Source organism: Stigmatopora argus, chromosome 10 (assembly GCF_051989625.1).
Source record: "Stigmatopora argus isolate UIUO_Sarg chromosome 10, RoL_Sarg_1.0, whole genome shotgun sequence".
Taxonomy (NCBI): Eukaryota; Metazoa; Chordata; class Actinopteri; order Syngnathiformes; family Syngnathidae; genus Stigmatopora; species Stigmatopora argus.
This window is the reverse complement of record NC_135396.1, coordinates 10,511,313-10,530,451: the sequence shown is the minus strand read 5'-3', so window position 1 is coordinate 10,530,451 and position 19,139 is coordinate 10,511,313. Positions and strand designations below refer to the sequence as shown.

Genomic DNA, 19,139 nt, shown 5'->3' with positions numbered 1-19,139 from the left:
CAGGAACATGTGCCAATGTGGTGGCACACACAGTTTCTCAGACTATTTCAGGCCGTCACCACAGTCCTAAAAGAATTTAACATAAATGTCTGACACATTTACTGTGTAAAAAGTTTAGGATTATACCAGTAGCCTAATTTTGCTTGATGTAACACCCTGTAAAATGCAAAATCACACAAGTCCAATTGAAAAAGTAGGACTAGCCTCAGTGTACACACAATATTTTCAATTGGTGTATTTTGGCTCATCAGAAAAAGTCACCACATTTCTGGGTGAAAAAAACGACCTTTCAGATATTTCTGTCATTTGAATCAAATGTCAAAATGGGTCAAATTACGCCAAGGGTTAGGCCAAAAAGTTAGACACAAAGAGCAAAAATTTTAAACTATAAGAGTCAAAGAGCCACACCATGCAGTGACCTGCCAAAACAGACAATTAAAACCATATAATTCACCATAACACTTTCTTCCCCTTACGCATTATTTGTTTTTAGTGGGCCCTGATGAAATTGAGTGTGTTTTAAGAGAGGACAAAAATAAGAGAAACATGAAACGATGCAAGGAGCCACAGTTTTTACATAATACATATCTGGCAATTTATACATTTTCCTGTATTTTATGTTTTTTTATCATTTCAAATTGTGTATGGGAATATTTTTAAGTATGTTTTTATAAAACTGTTCTCGTTTTACAACATTTCAGGTCTAGTCCAGATCGTCTCGGTCACTGGTAGCAGACGAAAACGTCAACGTCGGTTGCTAATGGTGTCATGCTTTGAGCATGATATGCGCACCCGCGTCAGTCACTTCTGCCTTTTCACGATATAAATATAGCGCATCCGGAAGCAATGTACCCAAACAGTCAAGCTGTTAGCGTATTATAGCAGCAGCTACAGAATTTTGAATTTAGTGCATACTGATTGCGCAACCTGCCCACAAATTTTAGACTTTTAAGTGCGCCCTACGTGAGTAAATATGTGCTGGGGTGCTGGAGCCAATCCCAGCTGTCTCCGAGCCAAAGGCGGGGGACACCCTGAAACGGTGGCTAGACAATCGCAGGGCACAAGGAGACGGACAACCATTCAAGTCCAGGTCTGTGTTTAGAGTGTCGAATCAGCCAGCAATGCATGTTTTTGGAATGTGGGAGGAAACCAGAGTACCTGGAGGGAACCCACACAGGTGAACATGCAAACTCCACACAGACCTGGACTTGAACCCGGGACCCCAGAGCTGTGAGGCCGGCGCGCCAACCACTTGCTCCACCGGGCCGCCACTTAATAAGGAGAATTGCAGTCATTAATAAGGGGAGCAACTGGCCGAGTTTACCAGGTATAAAAATATGATAAGAAGCAAAGAGCCGCATTCATTTTGGCCGGGAGGCGCATGCGGCTCGAGAGCCGCGTGTTCACTACCCCTGGGTTAAGCTGAGCAAAAATAAAAAAATAAAATGGACTAAATGGTCAAATGGCTCTTTCCAAGGGCATTGTTAGTCAGCTTAACTTTAGACCTGAAGATGATCTTGGAGGCAGACCTCTCCAAGACGCTCATAGTCCACTCATGGCGAACGTCCCCTGGGCGGCGTCCGAGCGCCTAGCGACCCCTCGCAACGGGCGGAGACCACCCGGGCACCCTCTCGTACTGCGATGGGATGGATGGAGGCTGGCCAAAGAATGGAAAACGGCTGCTTTTGACTGAGTGCGTGCGTTCCTGCGTCTCCAAGTCAGGCTCTCCCCCCTCCCTCCATGTTTACAGGCGCTTGTGCCTTCTTTTGGCTCGGGCCGTTTGCTCATCAGTGCAGCCGCTGTTTTTTCGTCTAGCGGTGCGCCACTTCGGAGGGACGCAAGCCGCTGCGCAGTGAGCCCCCACCTCCTTTCTCTCCCTTGTTCCCTTCCTCCTCCCCTTCCTCACCCCCCGCCGCTCGGTCCCGGCCGTCCGGACCCCGCTGCTCGTCCGACTGGGTCAGGGAGTGTCCATCCTCGGGTCCTTTCCCCCCACCCCCTCCCCCAAGGCCGTCCAGTCCAGCTGGAAGACTCAATCTACCTGGCCCGCTCGCTGGGTGTTTTGCTTCCGCGGTATGCTGACCGGCTCCTGCCGGCCCCAGGGACCAGCGGGACGGGTTGCTGTGGCTCTGTGACCGGGGCGAAGGAGGAGGACATCCCTGTCTTCAAGCGGAGACGGAGGTCCAGCTCCATAGCAGCCTCGGCGATGATGGCTCACAGTCAGAGCAACAGCAAGTCCCACCGCAGGACTTCGCTGCCTTGCATTCCACGGGACCAGGTAAGACGTGCGGATCTTTACTGAGCAACGTCGATATGACCTTCCAGCCGGTGTGGGCCGTTTTCTGCCTCGAGTGTGGCGTATTTTGCCAAGTTTACCCCCCCGAAGGACGCATCTAACGGGCAATAACAATGTTGGTTTTTGTGCGCTGGCCATCTATCACGAGTCTTGATGAGCATCCCTGATTTAGGGCTTGTTACTCGAAGCTGTACGGCTTACTGATGTTTACTTCGACTGTTTATGTGCTCAAGGAAATCATGCTGCCCTTAGTTTTAAGCTCTATGCTCATAAATAGGACAATTGCTGTGCAAATTACTGTGTTTGTACGTGTGTGCACAGATGTCACAATTGCACGTTTTCTTCCCCGAGCATGCGCATTATACTGCCTACTGTCTTCAGTGTTTAATAATTTAACAAACCTAAACATATATACATGTATATATATATATATATATATATATATATATATATATATATATATATATATATATATATATATATATATATATATATATATATATAAATATATATATATATATATAGTCATCCATATATCTATACAAGGGCTGCAGGGAGTGCTGGAGCCTATCCCAGTAAGAGGCAGGGAACACCCTGAATTCATTGCCAGCCAATTGCAGGGCACAATAACATGGAAAAATAATGTTAGATATATTTCCAATATTTGTTTGTGTGACGAATTTTGTGTCAACATGTGTTGACCTAATTTCAAAGGGTTTCCCCCCCCCCCCCCCCCCCCACCAAAAAAAGAAGGTTAACGACCATGTGAGGCGCTAACACTTCTTTTACTACTTGGAAGGGTTAAATGTCTTAATCATTTTAAAGAATTTGAGCCGCCTGATGGTATAGTGGTTCCTACACCTGACTTCGTTGCGGGCAGGCGCGGGCTCGTCCAAAGTCACCCGGGACTAGGCTCTGGCAACCCTGCAACACTTACAAGGATGTGTGGTGCGGAAGATGAATGAATGTCAAGAATTCAACTGATTGTGTGGTCCTTTTAAAATATCCTTATCTTGATGTCAGTGGAGAAAAGTGGTGTTCACTTCTTGGCAGTAACCAATAGAGAGGTCCTCTTGAGTCAGTCTCAACGTTTATGTTAGATGACATGAGCTATGGCCTACATCTTTGCAGACTCCCATCATGACACAACCCCTCTGGGCAGCATCATTTTGCTCATTAAAAAAAAGACTATCATTATAAAAATAAAAAAATAAATAAAAATCAGAACATTCAGTGAGAAATCTTCTACCATTTAAGATAATAGCTTTAAACATGCATTTTACCCCAATCAATTTATTGTTACTTTTCTTAATAGTCATTCAAGGATATGCAGTCAAACCCCTATTTCTTTTTACTATTTTTCCTGACCACAAACTCTCCCAAAAAATATAATGATTTTTATAACTATAGGCTACAGTGTGTGTGTGTCTGTCTATGTGGGGCTGGCGATTATTCCATTGCAGATATTCTATAACGATCTATTTACAATCTTACAACTGGCCATCCAGATAAATTCAGCTTCCTTAAAACTTCACTCATTTTCACGTCCAAATCAGCTTACCTGCTAGCATTTGTGTGGGAAATATCTTTTCAAATTCACAGTTGATTCAAAGTTTACTTCATACCGTTATTGTATATTCCATATGAGTACTGTTTTAAAATACAAGCATAAACAAAGAACAAATTAACTCTTGAATGAAATTCTCAGCTTCAACTTTGCTACAATGTAAATATAATAGAATGATGCCTGATAAAAATTAAATGGACACAGATATACCCCTAATATCTGCACAGTTGTGCAAAGTGTGGCCCAAACTACTGCAATGTTTTCCGTTTTGTGTTGTTGTTGGTGGGGTTGGTTTTAATTCACATGGGATACAGAAACAATTTAGATTTTCAGCGATAATGTCAAATGACACCACATATTTTTAGTTGTATGCTTAATGGCTTATTCAATGTGAAGTAGCGTACAGTACACTGTTTATGCCTGGCAAGAACTGACTGTTCTTGTCTCTCCTGGAAAATATATCTTCTCTCTAGGGCTGGCATTCCGTTAGATCTTAGACATTGTTAACTGAACTCTGAGACTCATCATTTTCTAGTTAAATGTGTCTATGTGCTCTTGATGCTGGTTGTTTACTGGTAATTGGTATACAGGGATCACTTACACTGTAGTACTGTATTGCCACAGAAGTACTTCATTACCCATTGTGTACACAAGCGGGCGCACACACAAAGCACCTTGGTACTTAGCCAAATGAGGTTGCCATTAACCTGCCTTGTCCTTATTTGTCCCATGTCAGTAGAGGTTCATGTTTTTGCACTCGGACCCAAATAAGTCATTTGAGTTATTTAGCATTTTTACCTATATGCTTGGAAAGTGCTTGAAAAATGTTTGAATATGGGCAAGCAATTACAAGAAGAAAGTGCAGGGTGATTGTCGCAATGTTCTCAATTAAGGAGAAGAAATGTGTCAGACATGAGGAACTTCAATGCACCCAGTAAATCCAAGGCAGAAATCTAACAAAACCATTAAGTAAAGAGATATACATATTAGTTTATTTGGTAAACCAGGACCAGAAATTGATACATGAATCAAGAACTAAAACAAAGCATGTTTCTCGCTTTTTTAATGTGATAATAATTTCTCAGTTTTGCTAAATCATTTCTGGAGCCCATTACTAGTGATAATTTCCATCAACAGAATAGATTATGGATTTTGTAGATAATTAAAATTTAGAACACCAAGTGACTACCACATACACCATCAATTCAAAGCTGGAGTAAAATAGAGCTACAGTAATTACTATTCTCATCTCATCACATTTTTGAACCGCTTTATCCTCATTAGGGTCACAGGGGGTGCTGGAGCATATCCCAGCTGACTTCGGGCCAGAGCCGGGGGACACCCTGAAACGGTTGCCAGCGGATCGCAGGGCACGAGGAGACGAACAACCGTTCTGACTCACAGTCATACCTAGGGGCAATTTAGAGTGTCCAATCAGCCTACCATGCATGTTTTTGGGATGTGGGAGAAAACCGGAGCACCCGGAGGAAACCCACGCAGGCCCGGGGAGAATATGCAAACTCCACACAGGTGGACCGACGTGGATTTAAACTCAGAACTGAGAGGCCGATGCGCTAACCACTCATCCGCCGGGCCGCCTTTGCTCATGAAAACTGTGAGTTATTAGACTTGTTACATTTTCGGGAACTGTGGGGAGTCTATCCCAGCCAACTATGGGCAGTCGGCAGGGGACACACGGAATAGGTTTCCAGCCATTTTTTCACTTATCAAATTTGGCGGGCAATGACATTATTTACCACATGCGATTAAATGATTACTATAGACTTCCATTTAAATGATTCTTTAAATGAATGGCTTTACCGTTTTGTGTTGAAAGCAATTGTTTTTGACATGCTGATTCTGCTTTCCTTTCTTATTATCATAACGGTGCAACCCTAAATGCCAGTGTGAGAATGCACTCAATTGAGTCCCCTCTGGATAGGAAGCTTAGTGTTACTGTGATAAAGTCGACCCCCGCCTAATTGTGATTCAGCATTCACGACTTTCCTCATTTCTATTCGTCTGAGCCGAATGCTCACTTGCATTTTTGGGAGCCGTTCACCCGCGGAACAATAGTTAGCATTAATAGTGTTCCGGGAGGAACGTTTTGTCTGAGGACGTATGCCTAGTTTTCTAAGGCCTATGGCATGACAACCGGTATTTCTTTTTGGCAGCTAAGTAAATGTCAACAAAGCCTTGCTGCTAGGTTCCTTGTTTCCACACTCTACCTCAGACTCCCGTCTCCCAGAGTTAATGATGTTTATTTCTAAAAGTGGTGCATCCCACACAATGTCCAAAGCTTATGCATGCACTTGTCCATGAAATTACCAATCCCCCCTCTTTTAATTCAATAAGAATGGTCTTTCACATTTAAAAGCAGTAAGAATGTAAACAACATGTATGTGCATAGCCGGTTTTAGATGCAGGCCTGTAGATAATGAATATCTCCTGAGTGCAGTTATACCTGAGAGAAGCAAGGTTTGTGTCAAGCATTTCTGATGCAGTATTTATGAAGTAGGCTGATGCAGCCTGCCAGGCACTTTTTCGAACTGGAATAAGGAATATATTTCCAGTTAATCTTTGACTTTATTTACCATATGTATTTATTTATTTATTCTATGTTGTTTTTAAATCAGTCTTCTCCAGTTGATGTTGTTGGTCAAACGTGATCTCATTTAAATGAGGTATGAGCATGATGCCATGCTGCTACTGAGTTGAATTATTCAAATGTGGTGACAGTATATTATGGTACTCTCTGTATTTTCTGAACTCCAAATTTCTGAAAAACTTAATGACTTCACCTAATTGACAGGGGAGAGTTGGGAAAAATGTATGTATGTTACATATACGTATAGCGAATGTCCACTGTTCTCAATTGTTATGACAGATATTTAGACTGATCCTATGTCCATATAGTACTCTATATATCGTATTATATGGATTATAAAATTGTAATACGACATCATTATACATTATTTTAATGTAACAGCAGTTAAATTACATCATTGAACAAAACTGTTTTTCAATAACTCTGTGCAATAGTCAAGATTTTCCAAACCTGGTATAAATATAGCGAGAAATAAAATGCACTTAAAATGTTTTATAGTCCAGCCCTTTAAAATAAGTGCCAATTTTTGTTTCATTGCAGGATAATGGTTAAAAAAACATGTATCATACTGAGTCGGTTGGGGCAGGCAACAATTGTTTTATTGAGAATGATCACAAAATTATTGTACATTATAAAAGTCCTTGTTTGACAGAATATTTCATGCAATGAACTGTTATCAAAACAATGCATTTGAGATGGCATTTTAATAATTAAAAAAAGCACGTTAAAGAATAATCATAGTTTCTCTACATATTTGACCCTTTGTTAACAGTGGTCTTTTACAAATAGAGGTCAGATCTGGGATAAGGCGATGCTCCATTGCATAACATAGGCTATTCATCATCACTCATTTGCAGTATCTGTGTCAGGGAGGAGCACTGGAGCGAAGGAGGGAGGGAGTGTGCGAGGGAGGAAGGAGGACTTTCAGAAGATTTTAAAGCAAAGACATGTGCTCAGAAGTCTATTTGAGGGGAGGCCCACATTCTCTCTTTGACGCAAATGAATTTCCTGAGAGACACACAACCTATTCTGGTTTCCAGAGCTCTCGGAGTTCATCAAGGCTTATTAGCGCTTCCTGAGGGACCAGTGAGAAAATTGGTCTTCATTTCAAATAAATACACAACATTTTGTGAGTTTAACTGCTTGATAGGAAGCCAACTAAGTCAGAATTGATGAGATAAATGTCGGCTTGCAATGCTCTCTTTTTGAAACTAGCAAATGGGCTGAAATTGTACAAAACCTTCACTTTCATAGAACATCAGTCACTCTTTGTAAGTACAGTACAGTCATTTCTCATGTACATTCTTCAACAGTTTCAAAGAAAGGTAGTACTTCTGCAATATTTATGTTGCAATTCTTAAAAGAATCACAATGATACCAATAATGATCTGTCAGAGTTGCAGCATGCATCAAAGAATCTGTTAATCATACTGCCTGATGAAAGATATGCCAAAAATAATCAAAGACAAACTTTTTCCTTGGTCTTTAAACATTTCCCTGAATAATACAGTAGATGATTGCAATGAATATATAGTACTTTCTGCCTTATTCAGTATGTCAAAGCAGCAACCTCATATTGTTAGAACCTTAGGATGTGTAGCAATTTATGGGGACTTTATACTAGATGTTTTTCCTCCTGCTCAGTTAGATTATTTCATGGTCCAAAACATTGTATACTAGACTTTTTTTCTTCTGTAAGGTTAAATATATGGTTCAGACCACAAATGTGACAAACATATTTTGTCATCTGGCTTTGTTATTTTCTTATACCAAATGACAGAAAACTCAGTTTTGCATAGAATTGCATTCATATTTATGTATATATATATATATATATATATATATATATATATATATATATATATATATATATATATATATATATATATATATATATATATATATATATACTGAATTAGATAACCATGTCCACATGATTGCTGGGATTCAACCAATACTGTATGCTTTTCGTTTACTCAAGCTGCAACTTATTAAACACTGCTGTAGAGTGGCCATTTTTTCGTAAAAAAACGAAAAAGGAGACCCTGTTTCCTCACAGGGTGGATTGTTTGAGAAACAAAAAGAGAAACTATAGTGGTAACCAAAACAAAGACGCTACCCAACAACACTACCCAAATGAGGGTTATTAAAACAGTTGGCCGGCTGTAACTATTCGCTAGCTTCAATGTGAATCTGCCAAGGACAATGTCTGTAGTTGAACAATATTTCAAAATGATGTCCCTCGCTTTCAGTAGGCTCCAGTACCCCCGCAACACTTGGGAGTATAAGTAGTACTGAAAATGAATGAATGTTATGCGAGCAGGAAAAAAACTCAACCGTACTATTTTTCATCATAATAGTTCATTGATTCATTCATTCATTTTCTGAACCACTTTATCGTCATTAAGGTCACGGGGGGTGCTGGAGCCTATCCCAGCTGACTTTGGGCCAAAGGCGGGGGACACCCTGAAACAGTTGCCAGCGGATCGCAGGGCACAAGGAGACGGACAACCATTCAGACTCACACTCATACCTAGGGGCAATTTAGAGTGTCCAATCAGCCTATCATGCATGTTTTTGGAATGTGGGAGGAAACCGGAGTACCCGGAGGAAACCCACGCAAGCCCGGGGAGAACATGCAAACTCCACACAGGTGGACCGACCTGGATTTGAACCCAGGACCCCAGAACTGTGAGACCGATGCGCTAACTACTCAGTAGCCGTCCCGCCTTAATAACAGTTTCTGCTGGAAATTTGCTATTCTCCAAAAAGCACTACCCTGAATTGGAATTTTGTTTGTTTATTTGTCACAGAATATAAAGTTTTACAGAAATTGTGGATATTTTGATATTGTATCGTGAAAGATTATGGTGGTAAACCTGGATAGTAAAAGAAAAACGTTAAGCCAAACACTACAGCCATGTGCCAGACTTGCTTGATCTAACTTCACTGCATGACAGTGGAGAGAGAGCTGTTGGAAGGAGCGAGGTTTTGTGAAAAGGCAAAGCGTTGAAAGACTGGGGAGGAAAAGAGAGGGGGAGGGAGGTGGTTTGCTGCCAAGTACAGCAGACGTGTTGATGGTAAAAGGACAATGAGCCGGTCGCCTCACTTAAACTAAACACAACACTTTGAGCCCTCACAGGAATCCGTCACCAAACTTCATCTCACTCGCAATTGTTTGTGGGGGCTTGTTTATGTTTGTTTCTCACCAGGCAATGCAAACGTGGCTCCTTGCCATAATTGCTTTCATGCAGAGAGGCAAAGTCAGGAGAAAAAAAAAAGCAAAAGTGTGGAAGGACGCTGCCACAGCTTGCTCCTAAAAGGCAGCGGCAAATACTTTTAACCTGGCCTGTATACACATGCACACTCACAAACATATAGTGGCTCCCCAGCTGGCTGTCTAGATGAGGTTTGGTGGCCTTGGACAAGGATTGCCTTGTTACTTACTCAATGGTGTGTTTTCAGTCCAAAATATGGTCGGTGAGAGGCAAGCCGTAGTCTGGATGCGTAGTGTACATGTTGAATTTACTGTAAAGCCATCCGTACATCCATCCATATAGCTCCGGAATTTCATTACTGTTACAGTCAGCAAGCACTGTCCTGTTGTTTAAATATATTATACGACAAGAATGTAACGTAGGCCAAGCTGTTAACAAATCTAGAGAATAAATTGCGTTTACTGGATGGCTATTTCTTGCTTCACGATCATGTATGTACAGATAAGTAGTGACATTATTGTTTTGGTGAGTTGCAATGGTAATATAAACAGTGGAGACCAAAAAAACTCATCTTTAAAAAGATATTCACAAAATGAAGTGGGGTTTTGTCCTTCTAATGCAAAATCCGCTATACGATTTACTCTCTAACAATATTATGAAGCCGGGAAAACAGCAAGGCTTGATTTTTGCATAGCATCCAACTGTATTTTAATAAGAGACTGTGTAAAATGCAATGCAATGAAAAATAAGCTTTTTTATAAATATGCGTTACACTGGTGGGGCAGCAGGAGTGCAATACTTGCTGGTACAAAAGATGTGTATGCATTTGCCATATACCAAGTTGAGTAGGAGGCTTAGTTGATGAGGACTGACCTGGGATTGAACCCATGACCCTAGAACTGAAAGGCTGATATGCAAACCACTTTTTCACCAGACCATCTTAGATAGGACACATTCCAGTAAAAACAAATCAAAGAATTTTAATTAGTCAGACATTTAACTGGTAGATTCCTACCGAAAAAATGCAATTCTTCAAACTAAAATAAGAGTTGTCTGTCCTCGCGGAGCCTGAAATGCCCAGCACTGTCAATCAATGAAAGCCAAAAGCTGACCGGGAGAAGTAGGTTGCGGGAGCTGTGACGCACTTTACTCTTTCAGTAATAGGAGTAGGATGACAAGCTGGCATCAGTTGCCTTACATGGGTGCAACAACGTGCAGTAAAAGCACTCCACTTAGCAGTAGAGTTTTGAAGGGTGGATGGGGGAAAGGGGACATTCAGAGGAAATGATGTGTGTGAATTTCAAATGAGGTTAGTGCAAGCAGGACTTGTTAGCGTGTGATGCATTTTAGTCAAGGAAGAAAAGATGACACCTAGATTTTACAAGGGCTAGAATGTGCACTCCGTTAGCTTAACACTTAAAAAACAGCACCCTGTAATGCATATGTGCAATTTAACTTACTTTTTGGGATTTTTTTGTGTTTGGGATTGCAAAGAATCCTGATCTCAACTCCATCAAATACCAGTGAGATGAACTGGAATAGGCCATCCTTCTGGTCATTGATTTGCAATGCAATATTTTGTAAATGTTCTTTAATAGACAAAAGAATCCCAAACACAAACTTTGTGTTGTAGAAAGTCATTCCAGAAGAGTGTTTTGAAGAATATTATTCCAGGATTCAGTCCGTCTCACTAGTAAAAACAAAGCATGTCGTGTATCTCACACATGAAAAAAGAGAACGGAAAAAGGGTTCTACATAAATTTACTAACAGATGCATACATGCATTTAGTTGACACCACACGCACAGGCTTACTCGTGCAACTACTCTGACACACGTACATGCACTCCTTCACACGCACATGGTTATACACACTTGCCAGAGGCGGTGTCCAAAGTTGCCATCAGCACAACCCATTCACATGGTACACAAAAGGCTGGATGAAAATGGAAAAAAAACTGATGTGTTTCCTGCTTTTAAATAGTAAGTATTTGTATATGATTTTTTTATAGTTCTATTAGCTCATGTCATGGGACATGCGTGCAGTTTATTTTAGATTGCTGCACTTTTTGTTTTAAGTGTAAGGCTTTTTGACAGTAAAGTTTATCACGGCATTTTCTTTGTTTTACGTATTTATAGTGATCTGACTGCGATTGGTCGGCAATTGGGGGTAGGGGGGTAATACTACTAATGTCAAAAGTCATTAATGTCTCTGACCTTTATGGTGGTGTCGGCTCTCAAAAAACATTTGGAAAGCCACGTTCAAAACCCTGGCGCCATTCATCATTTTTGAGGAATTTCATTTATAGTAAAGGTCAAATGTCATGGATGCCCACCTTTTTTGACATCAGTACTATTCTCACTGTCTGTTTTGACGTCAGTTTGTCTCGTTGTACACCTACGCACACGCAAATACACACAATTAAGGTGAGCACGTTATTAGATCAGCGAGCAATGGGCAGTGGGGTCTGGTTTCACTGGGCCTCCTGAGATGCGTATTGGGAGCAATTAGCAGTAGCGAGCAACACTAATGTGGTTTTGAGCAATGACGATGATGCTGGAGGAAGGATGGGTTGGAGACGTCATTGTTCTATCCACTCTTATACACACATGAAGTCACACAAATTTCAAAACAAACAAGCTATGTTTTCATATTAACACTTGTATCGGGACTTTCATCAATAGGATTTTTTTATCCCTACGTAGTAAATATAAATTGTAGTATTACAGTTACTGACAATAGAGAATTTTCTATGGGTTTATAAGGCTTAACACACCTGACTTCCATGCTGGCAACATGGGATAATTTCCACCCAGCGACAGTAGGTTTATCTGTAATTGTGAATGGTTTCTGATTTTACAGTAATCCCTCGAATATCACAGTTAATGTAGACCATATATAATAATCGAAAAATCGCGTAGTAGGGTCACCCCTATTATAACTTTTTTTTCCTCCAGTGCTCAGTCCTAGTAGCAAGAGTGGCTTCTGCTAACGAGTTTCAGTGTGGATTTTCAGATTTTTATGAACTTTAAAAAGTAGTGAATTCACGATAAGTGAAGACGCAATAATTGAGGGATTAGTGTATATACATACTAAGAAAATGCTGACTATTGACTGCCTTTTACCCAAAGTGGCATATAATATTAATAGGGTAAATGGGTGTTCAAGCTGTCAGATTCGCTCTGTTGTGTCAAAGCTTGGTTTTTGTAAGAAGAGTTGGTGGTCATTGAGGGTTAGGGGCTGTCTGGATTTCTGAGTTCATCAGCACTAAAGTGTCTGGAGGTGAGTGAGTGAATGAGTGAGTGACAGTGGAACTGAGCTAAATCTTTGTCCAAATTTTGTCAATTTCATATTTTTCACAAATTGATACTATTGCTCCACCTGCTTGAACTGCTAAAGTGGAATTAAGAGGAAACTGCACAGACATTTGATGGTGCAGGGACTAAATGATAAGATAACAATGACAAAGGTTGAGAGAGGCTGAATTGGGCACTGAATAACCACATGCTTCGGGTCATAGTTGTTCCAAGTAAAGATGAAAAATACAAAACATGCGTCTTATAACAGATCACTGCTTACTGACTCATGCAAGCCTTAAAATGCATTAAAGCCTAGCAGCTACATAATTGAATAAACCATAGATATTATTACGTACAGTCTATAAAATGGTCTCAAAAACTCAGATATCATTTTCTCCAGGCAACATCATTTATCCATAATAATAATTGTGTGTTCATAAATCTGACAATAGGTTTGGACATCATAATTTGAATCATGCATCCTTTGACTGTTTTAAAAGATGGTTGCAAATGATGCAAAATGGAAAATTAAGATGTGAACAGAAAAACAAAGAAATATCTTAAATACAGTAAAATTGTGAAATGTAAACGGTGTCCTATAGTATCTTAGTATTTGTGGTGAGAGGATATTGTCTGAAGTAAACATACATTCACAGATTCTCCAATGGTTTTGATTTGTAGATTTTACCACTGCAAACTAGCATGAACAGTCAATATTGTAGCCTAAAATTTGATGGTATTCAACACTGTACTCATTGAAACTTCGTTTCATGTTTTGTCCTAACCTGCAGTGCAGAGAGAAAAGGTCTCTCAAAGGTTTTTATTTAGAAAGCCACTTTCAATCTCATCATTTCACTGCTATGGCAAGCAAACTGATGGTGAATACTAATACTGTATGCACATCAAGCCTTGGTAGTGACAGAAAGAGATGTGTTGTTTTCTTCATCACTAGCTCCTGCTCTAATTTTTATTTTTAGATGGATGCATAAATGCAACTAAAGACCAGACAAAGAAAAATGTTGTACCTCTTTTTATCTAAATTTTTGACTGTAATGACAGTGGCTCCTGTTTGAATATGTACTCGCTGACTGTGGTCCGTTATAGTCAAATGTCAGGGGACAGGTTTCATGTATGAACATATTTCCATGGAAATGGTACAGGTATTTTTTTTTTTTTAAGTTGGGACCCCAGGTGTTTTAAAGTGAGTGTAAGACATCACTTTCACTGGGGCTTCCCACATACTCGTGGGCTAAATACAGAACAGTTACATCAAATTCTGTCTACTCACATTTCATCTTGATTGTAGTGAATTGGATTAGACAATATCATTGTATTGTATTTCAAGTAAATAGTGTCACGTCATAATCACATTAGTTGCGCTCTAACAGCTCTGATATCTTCCTGTGTGGACTTTACATGTTTCCCCCTATGCTTGTGTGTGTGTTTTTTTTTCCGGTTTATGCCCACATGTCCAAACCCACACATGGCAGAGGGATTTTAATTGTCCTTTGGTATAAGTGTGAACTTTTTTTTGGAGTCCTTGATTCCCACCATCGTCTGGCAGGGAATTCAGGGTGTATGTTCCCCATGCCTCAAATTTAGCTGAGAGAACCTCTTGAAGATAAGCGATTTCATCAAACCAGTCTTAGGAAATAAAGCACAATCCCTCTGTTTAATTTGACCTTTAGCGATCAATATGATACGGTCTTGGGGACCTGTATTTTGATAATTTAGTACTGCACAAACTACTCTCAGCTCAGTGGTTACACGCCACTTTCTATCACAGGAAACCTTCAACGAGTAAGGTAGGTAAGGTTGTAGCATTATTGTGACCAAGTAATTCCTGAACAACTACTTTAAAGGGCCATGTACAAGGCACTTTAATCTTTGCCCCAACGTATCATAGCAACCAGATATTATTAATACCTGGGATTTCTGTGTAAGCAGGTCATCCCATCACTGGACCATCAGTGGACACTTGCAATTGGCAGATTAAGAGTGGGGGGCGGGCAACTGACTGGGCAGAGGGAGGTTCATGAAGTGACAGAGGAGAGCAAAGAAGCAGATGAGCAGAGAGGGCAAAGAGTGGGCTGTACCACCGAAATGTCAGTTACACTATATTGAGCTCCTTGTGCCATTTGAACTGCAGTTAAGGACAAAACATTACTTCAGAAGCCGCGTCGCTATATTTTATTACCAATCTTCCTGCTTTGACTCAACACTAAAGATGCAGCGGAGGCACTCATCGGGTATCATGGGATGCCACCTGGACAGTTCTCGTCCTGCTAAGCAGGTAGTGTTTGTTAACGCAAAGACTTTATGGATAGTATGTACATGTGCCGGTCCTGCGTTTTTGCATGTGTGTACCAAAAAACAAAACCATTTAACGTACAGTAGTGGGGAGATAGGACAACTTCAAGCAATGTCTAAATAAAGCTTAAACCAGCCTACTGCAGGTTTTAGCTCAATTGTCCTTGTGAGTGTTTGGTGCTTGTAAGCAAGAGAGTTAAAACGCAGTTTGAAAGATTTATTGTCACCACGTATTATTATTTCACGAATGCCATGTTTCTTTAATAAAAAAGTAGTTGTCTTAGTTTTGGCCAATTGGAAAAGGAATACAATTGCTTTGCGTGACTTTGTTATCAGGAACTCTTATCTTAATTGTTATCTTAAATGTTTTGCATTTCCCCTTAGGTGATCATTTAAGAAAGAACTTAAAGGACATTAACGCAACTGTTTCTTATAATAGTTACTCTGAAATATCTTTTAAAAAAGATTATTGCAGACCTATGCAAAAAAAACAACAACAACACATCCCCAGGTTAAGCATAATCCTAAAATAGTACATCCTTTGGCATAATTGAAAAATCAACATTTACAGTAGTTACAACTCCGTGCAATGCAATGATCGCTGCAGTCCTGCAATAGTGTGTAACACAGTAGTCATTGTCTTGGATCCAGAAAATAAACGTGGCCTCTGGCGTGTGTTGTTGACTTTCACTGCTGAAGCACACATTTCTAAAGACAGGAGAAAAGACAGCATATTATTATCAGAAAAGTCATGTGGTACACCTGCACCTGTATTATGCTGAAAGAACAGTGGTGCAACTTAGTCATTGTGAGCCAACCCCTTCCAAAACTCAACTGAACATTGTTGTGTTTTGCAGACTTTTTAGCACAAACCTTATATTGCAACTGATAAAATCTCAGTCAAAGTTTTGAACAGCGTGTGCTTGGTGAATCTATTGACTGCTCGAATAAAAATGACCGTAATTAAATTTATAGTTAATGTAGACTATATTGTAGAGGAGCTCAGCTGGCCTGCTCGAATGAGCTGCTCCATTTTCACTTGACTGACCACAGCCTGCCTTTGGACTCAGCTCCTCTTCCTCTCTATCATTCTCTCTTTCTCTTTGCTTTATCTCTCTGGTCTCACCATCTGCCTTTATGCTATATCTGCCTGCATACAGAATCTTCTTACTGTCTCAGGAGAAGACTGGGGGATGGGGGTAAAATGGGAAATTGAAATGGTTGGAAATAACAAACACGGGGAGGAGGAGTACATGAAAACTATCAGCAATTCAACATTGGTATACATATACGTATGAGAAAAGTGAGTGGGAAAGTTAAATATGATCTGATGATGGATACACTACATCCATGTGGTTATATACCCATCCGTCCATCCATCATCCATCCATCCATCCATCCACCATCCACTCTTTTATTCAACTCTTTTCCAATACATTGTCCACTTTTTGAGACCTCATCTTTCCTGGGTTTGCAATCCACTAAAATTTCACTAACTCAGTTGGCATATTTTCTTCTTCTTGTCTGTGTTTTTTATACCTGGTAATATCTCGACTTCCAGTTGTACTTTTTTATGCTGTGCCAGTACGCTCTGGTCCAAAACCAGCATAATAGGATTTTGATACAAAGCAATTTTTTGGCTGCTCTTTCTGTGCCAAAATGGTGTGATGGGACTGAGAGGGTATGCATTATTTGTAAAAATGTCCTTCCCGCTTCTCATTGTGCTGCTACTGCGCTCAGATGATTGTGCTCAAGATATTTTCCTGATGAATGCAAATTTGAATGGCTCGTAATATATTGTAAAAGGCAGGTATAATGAAAGTGTTTCATTAAATATTTTCTGTCCCAAATTGTAACTGGACCCACTAGAATTGTGCGACTAAACATCAATGATAAATTATTCATCTATGAAAAGCTGATCAATTGTATAACAGTCATCCAAAACGAAATATCTTAAACAAGCCTTAATGCAATGATTAAATCTGGGCTGACAACATTCCTATTTGCATTAACTTGGGATATTAAAACTAAGTGTTTTCTATTGCTTCAAAACAAATTTTCCCAATCACTTTTATGTTTAATTTCATCTAGTGTTAAGCATTTTTTTGCCCATTTCAATCAACCAAGATTTTTTGTTTCCTTGCCTTGATACATTTAACATATTTCTCTATGAGAAATGTCCTCAATTCCAAGGTTGAAAAATTTAATTGGCCCCCACAAAAACACATGTACACACCCTCATACACAAGCTTCCCCTGTCACCACAGAGAGAGTCCATTACTGCCAGGTAATGGGTGAATGTCACAATAGCAGGATGTCATAAAGCTCTGGAGTGGTCTAATGGGTTTTGTTCAGGTTGAGGTGACACGTGCACACTCCCACACACACTCAAGCTGTCACGCGCTCTTCCAGGAAACAATCGCCCAACAAGCTTGATGGCGTTTAGTCATCAGCAAACATATTTGAAGAGTTAACACAATTTGTGTTCAGAAGCATGTTAAGAGAGTCATCTATCTCTTTTATCTGAATTGTTGCTGGTATGATCTGTAATGCCTTTGTAATTCTTCGGCGTTAAGATCATCGTTAAGGCCAAGCACACGGATATGTGAGTTTGAAGTGGTAAATTCATGTAGATTCATGATGAATGGAAATATGTAACATCATGGTTGTAGATAACCACATTATGTCTTATTAGCTATTTTCTGGCTGAGTGGTTCACATACAGTAGTGAGAATTATTTGGGCCTATGGTAAAGTATAGTATTGTTGTGCATTTAAAGGAATTACACAATATGACGATTTCACAAGAAATGCATGTAGTGTTATACTATGGCATAACAAATTCAGAATATTTGTTTGTGTCTTAATAGGTATATTCAATAATGACTAGGATCTCGATTACTGTCATTTCCCAAAACTATCTTGGATATATCTTATGTGTGTTTTGTTGGCCAACTTCACTGTTCATACTGATGCGGTCTTGTTCCAACACTGAAATGATCGGAAAATGTCTAATAATTTTTAATAATAAAATAATACTACCTATTTGTATATGTATCTTCTATATTTGGTCACACACTGCATGAATTGTCCTGAAAAATGTTATCTTTTTAATAGTAACTATCAATGTGGTCAATCTTTTTTGACTGACAAGATAGGCCAAGAACAAAAAGACATTTTTACAATCTTTTTACAATTCAACAGCTCGTAACAAAGCTACTAATAGAGAGATGCAGCAGTCTGTATTGAAATATATAAATGGGCTATGTCTTAAAGATTGGTAATTGCATTTGTCTAAAATTATGAATTGGCAGAAATGAATCAAATCTTCAAATGACTCATCTGGAGCTGCCAGTCGTTCTTTGTTGCCCCATGTACAACGTATGCCTGTCAAGTTCAGAGTTGGTCACGTATACAAGCAGCGTGGCAAAGGAAGAGATTGCTGGCAGTTGTCAAGCAAAGTTGCCTTAGGGTGAGGCAGATGGGTTAGCCGAGGCTTATAAAAGCATTGCGTGTGTTCATTTGCTTCATGTGTTGCCTCGGTGGTGAGGAAAAGGAGGAAAGAGGAGACACATCTAGCTGTCTTGAATATCTTCATTTAATATCCTTTGATACCCGTATTACCGAACCTCCTGTTCCTTGTTACTATTGACCTATCAAACTTTTTGGTTTCTTGTGCAAATGTAAATTAGTGATTTATTTTCCAATGCTTGTCAACGCTTATTGTAGCCAAGAACCTCTGATATTGACCATAGTGAATAAAAGGAGCCCAGTAGGCTTATAGACAGTACAAGACTCTCATTTTAGATACAATGATCGCTTCGATCATAAAATATACAGTATATA

General features: G+C 39.8%; 1 protein-coding gene across 3 annotated transcripts in view; it reads left to right on the top strand.

Moving 5' to 3' along the window:
• The first annotated feature begins 1,759 nt into the window (after positions 1-1,759).
• The window catches only part of pde3a (phosphodiesterase 3A, cGMP-inhibited), a 34,635-nt gene continuing 17,255 nt past the window's right edge, over positions 1,760-19,139 (top strand). The window contains exon 1 of one of the 3 annotated variants that reach the window (XM_077611826.1): positions 1,760-2,275. In XM_077611826.1, coding sequence (XP_077467952.1) covers positions 2,204-2,275 — 72 coding nt within the window. In that variant the 5' untranslated portion in view covers positions 1,760-2,203. Of the gene's footprint in view, positions 2,276-15,066; positions 15,278-19,139 lie in introns of those variants that run through there. The other 2 variants (XM_077611825.1, XM_077611824.1) reach the window with 2 other exon arrangements.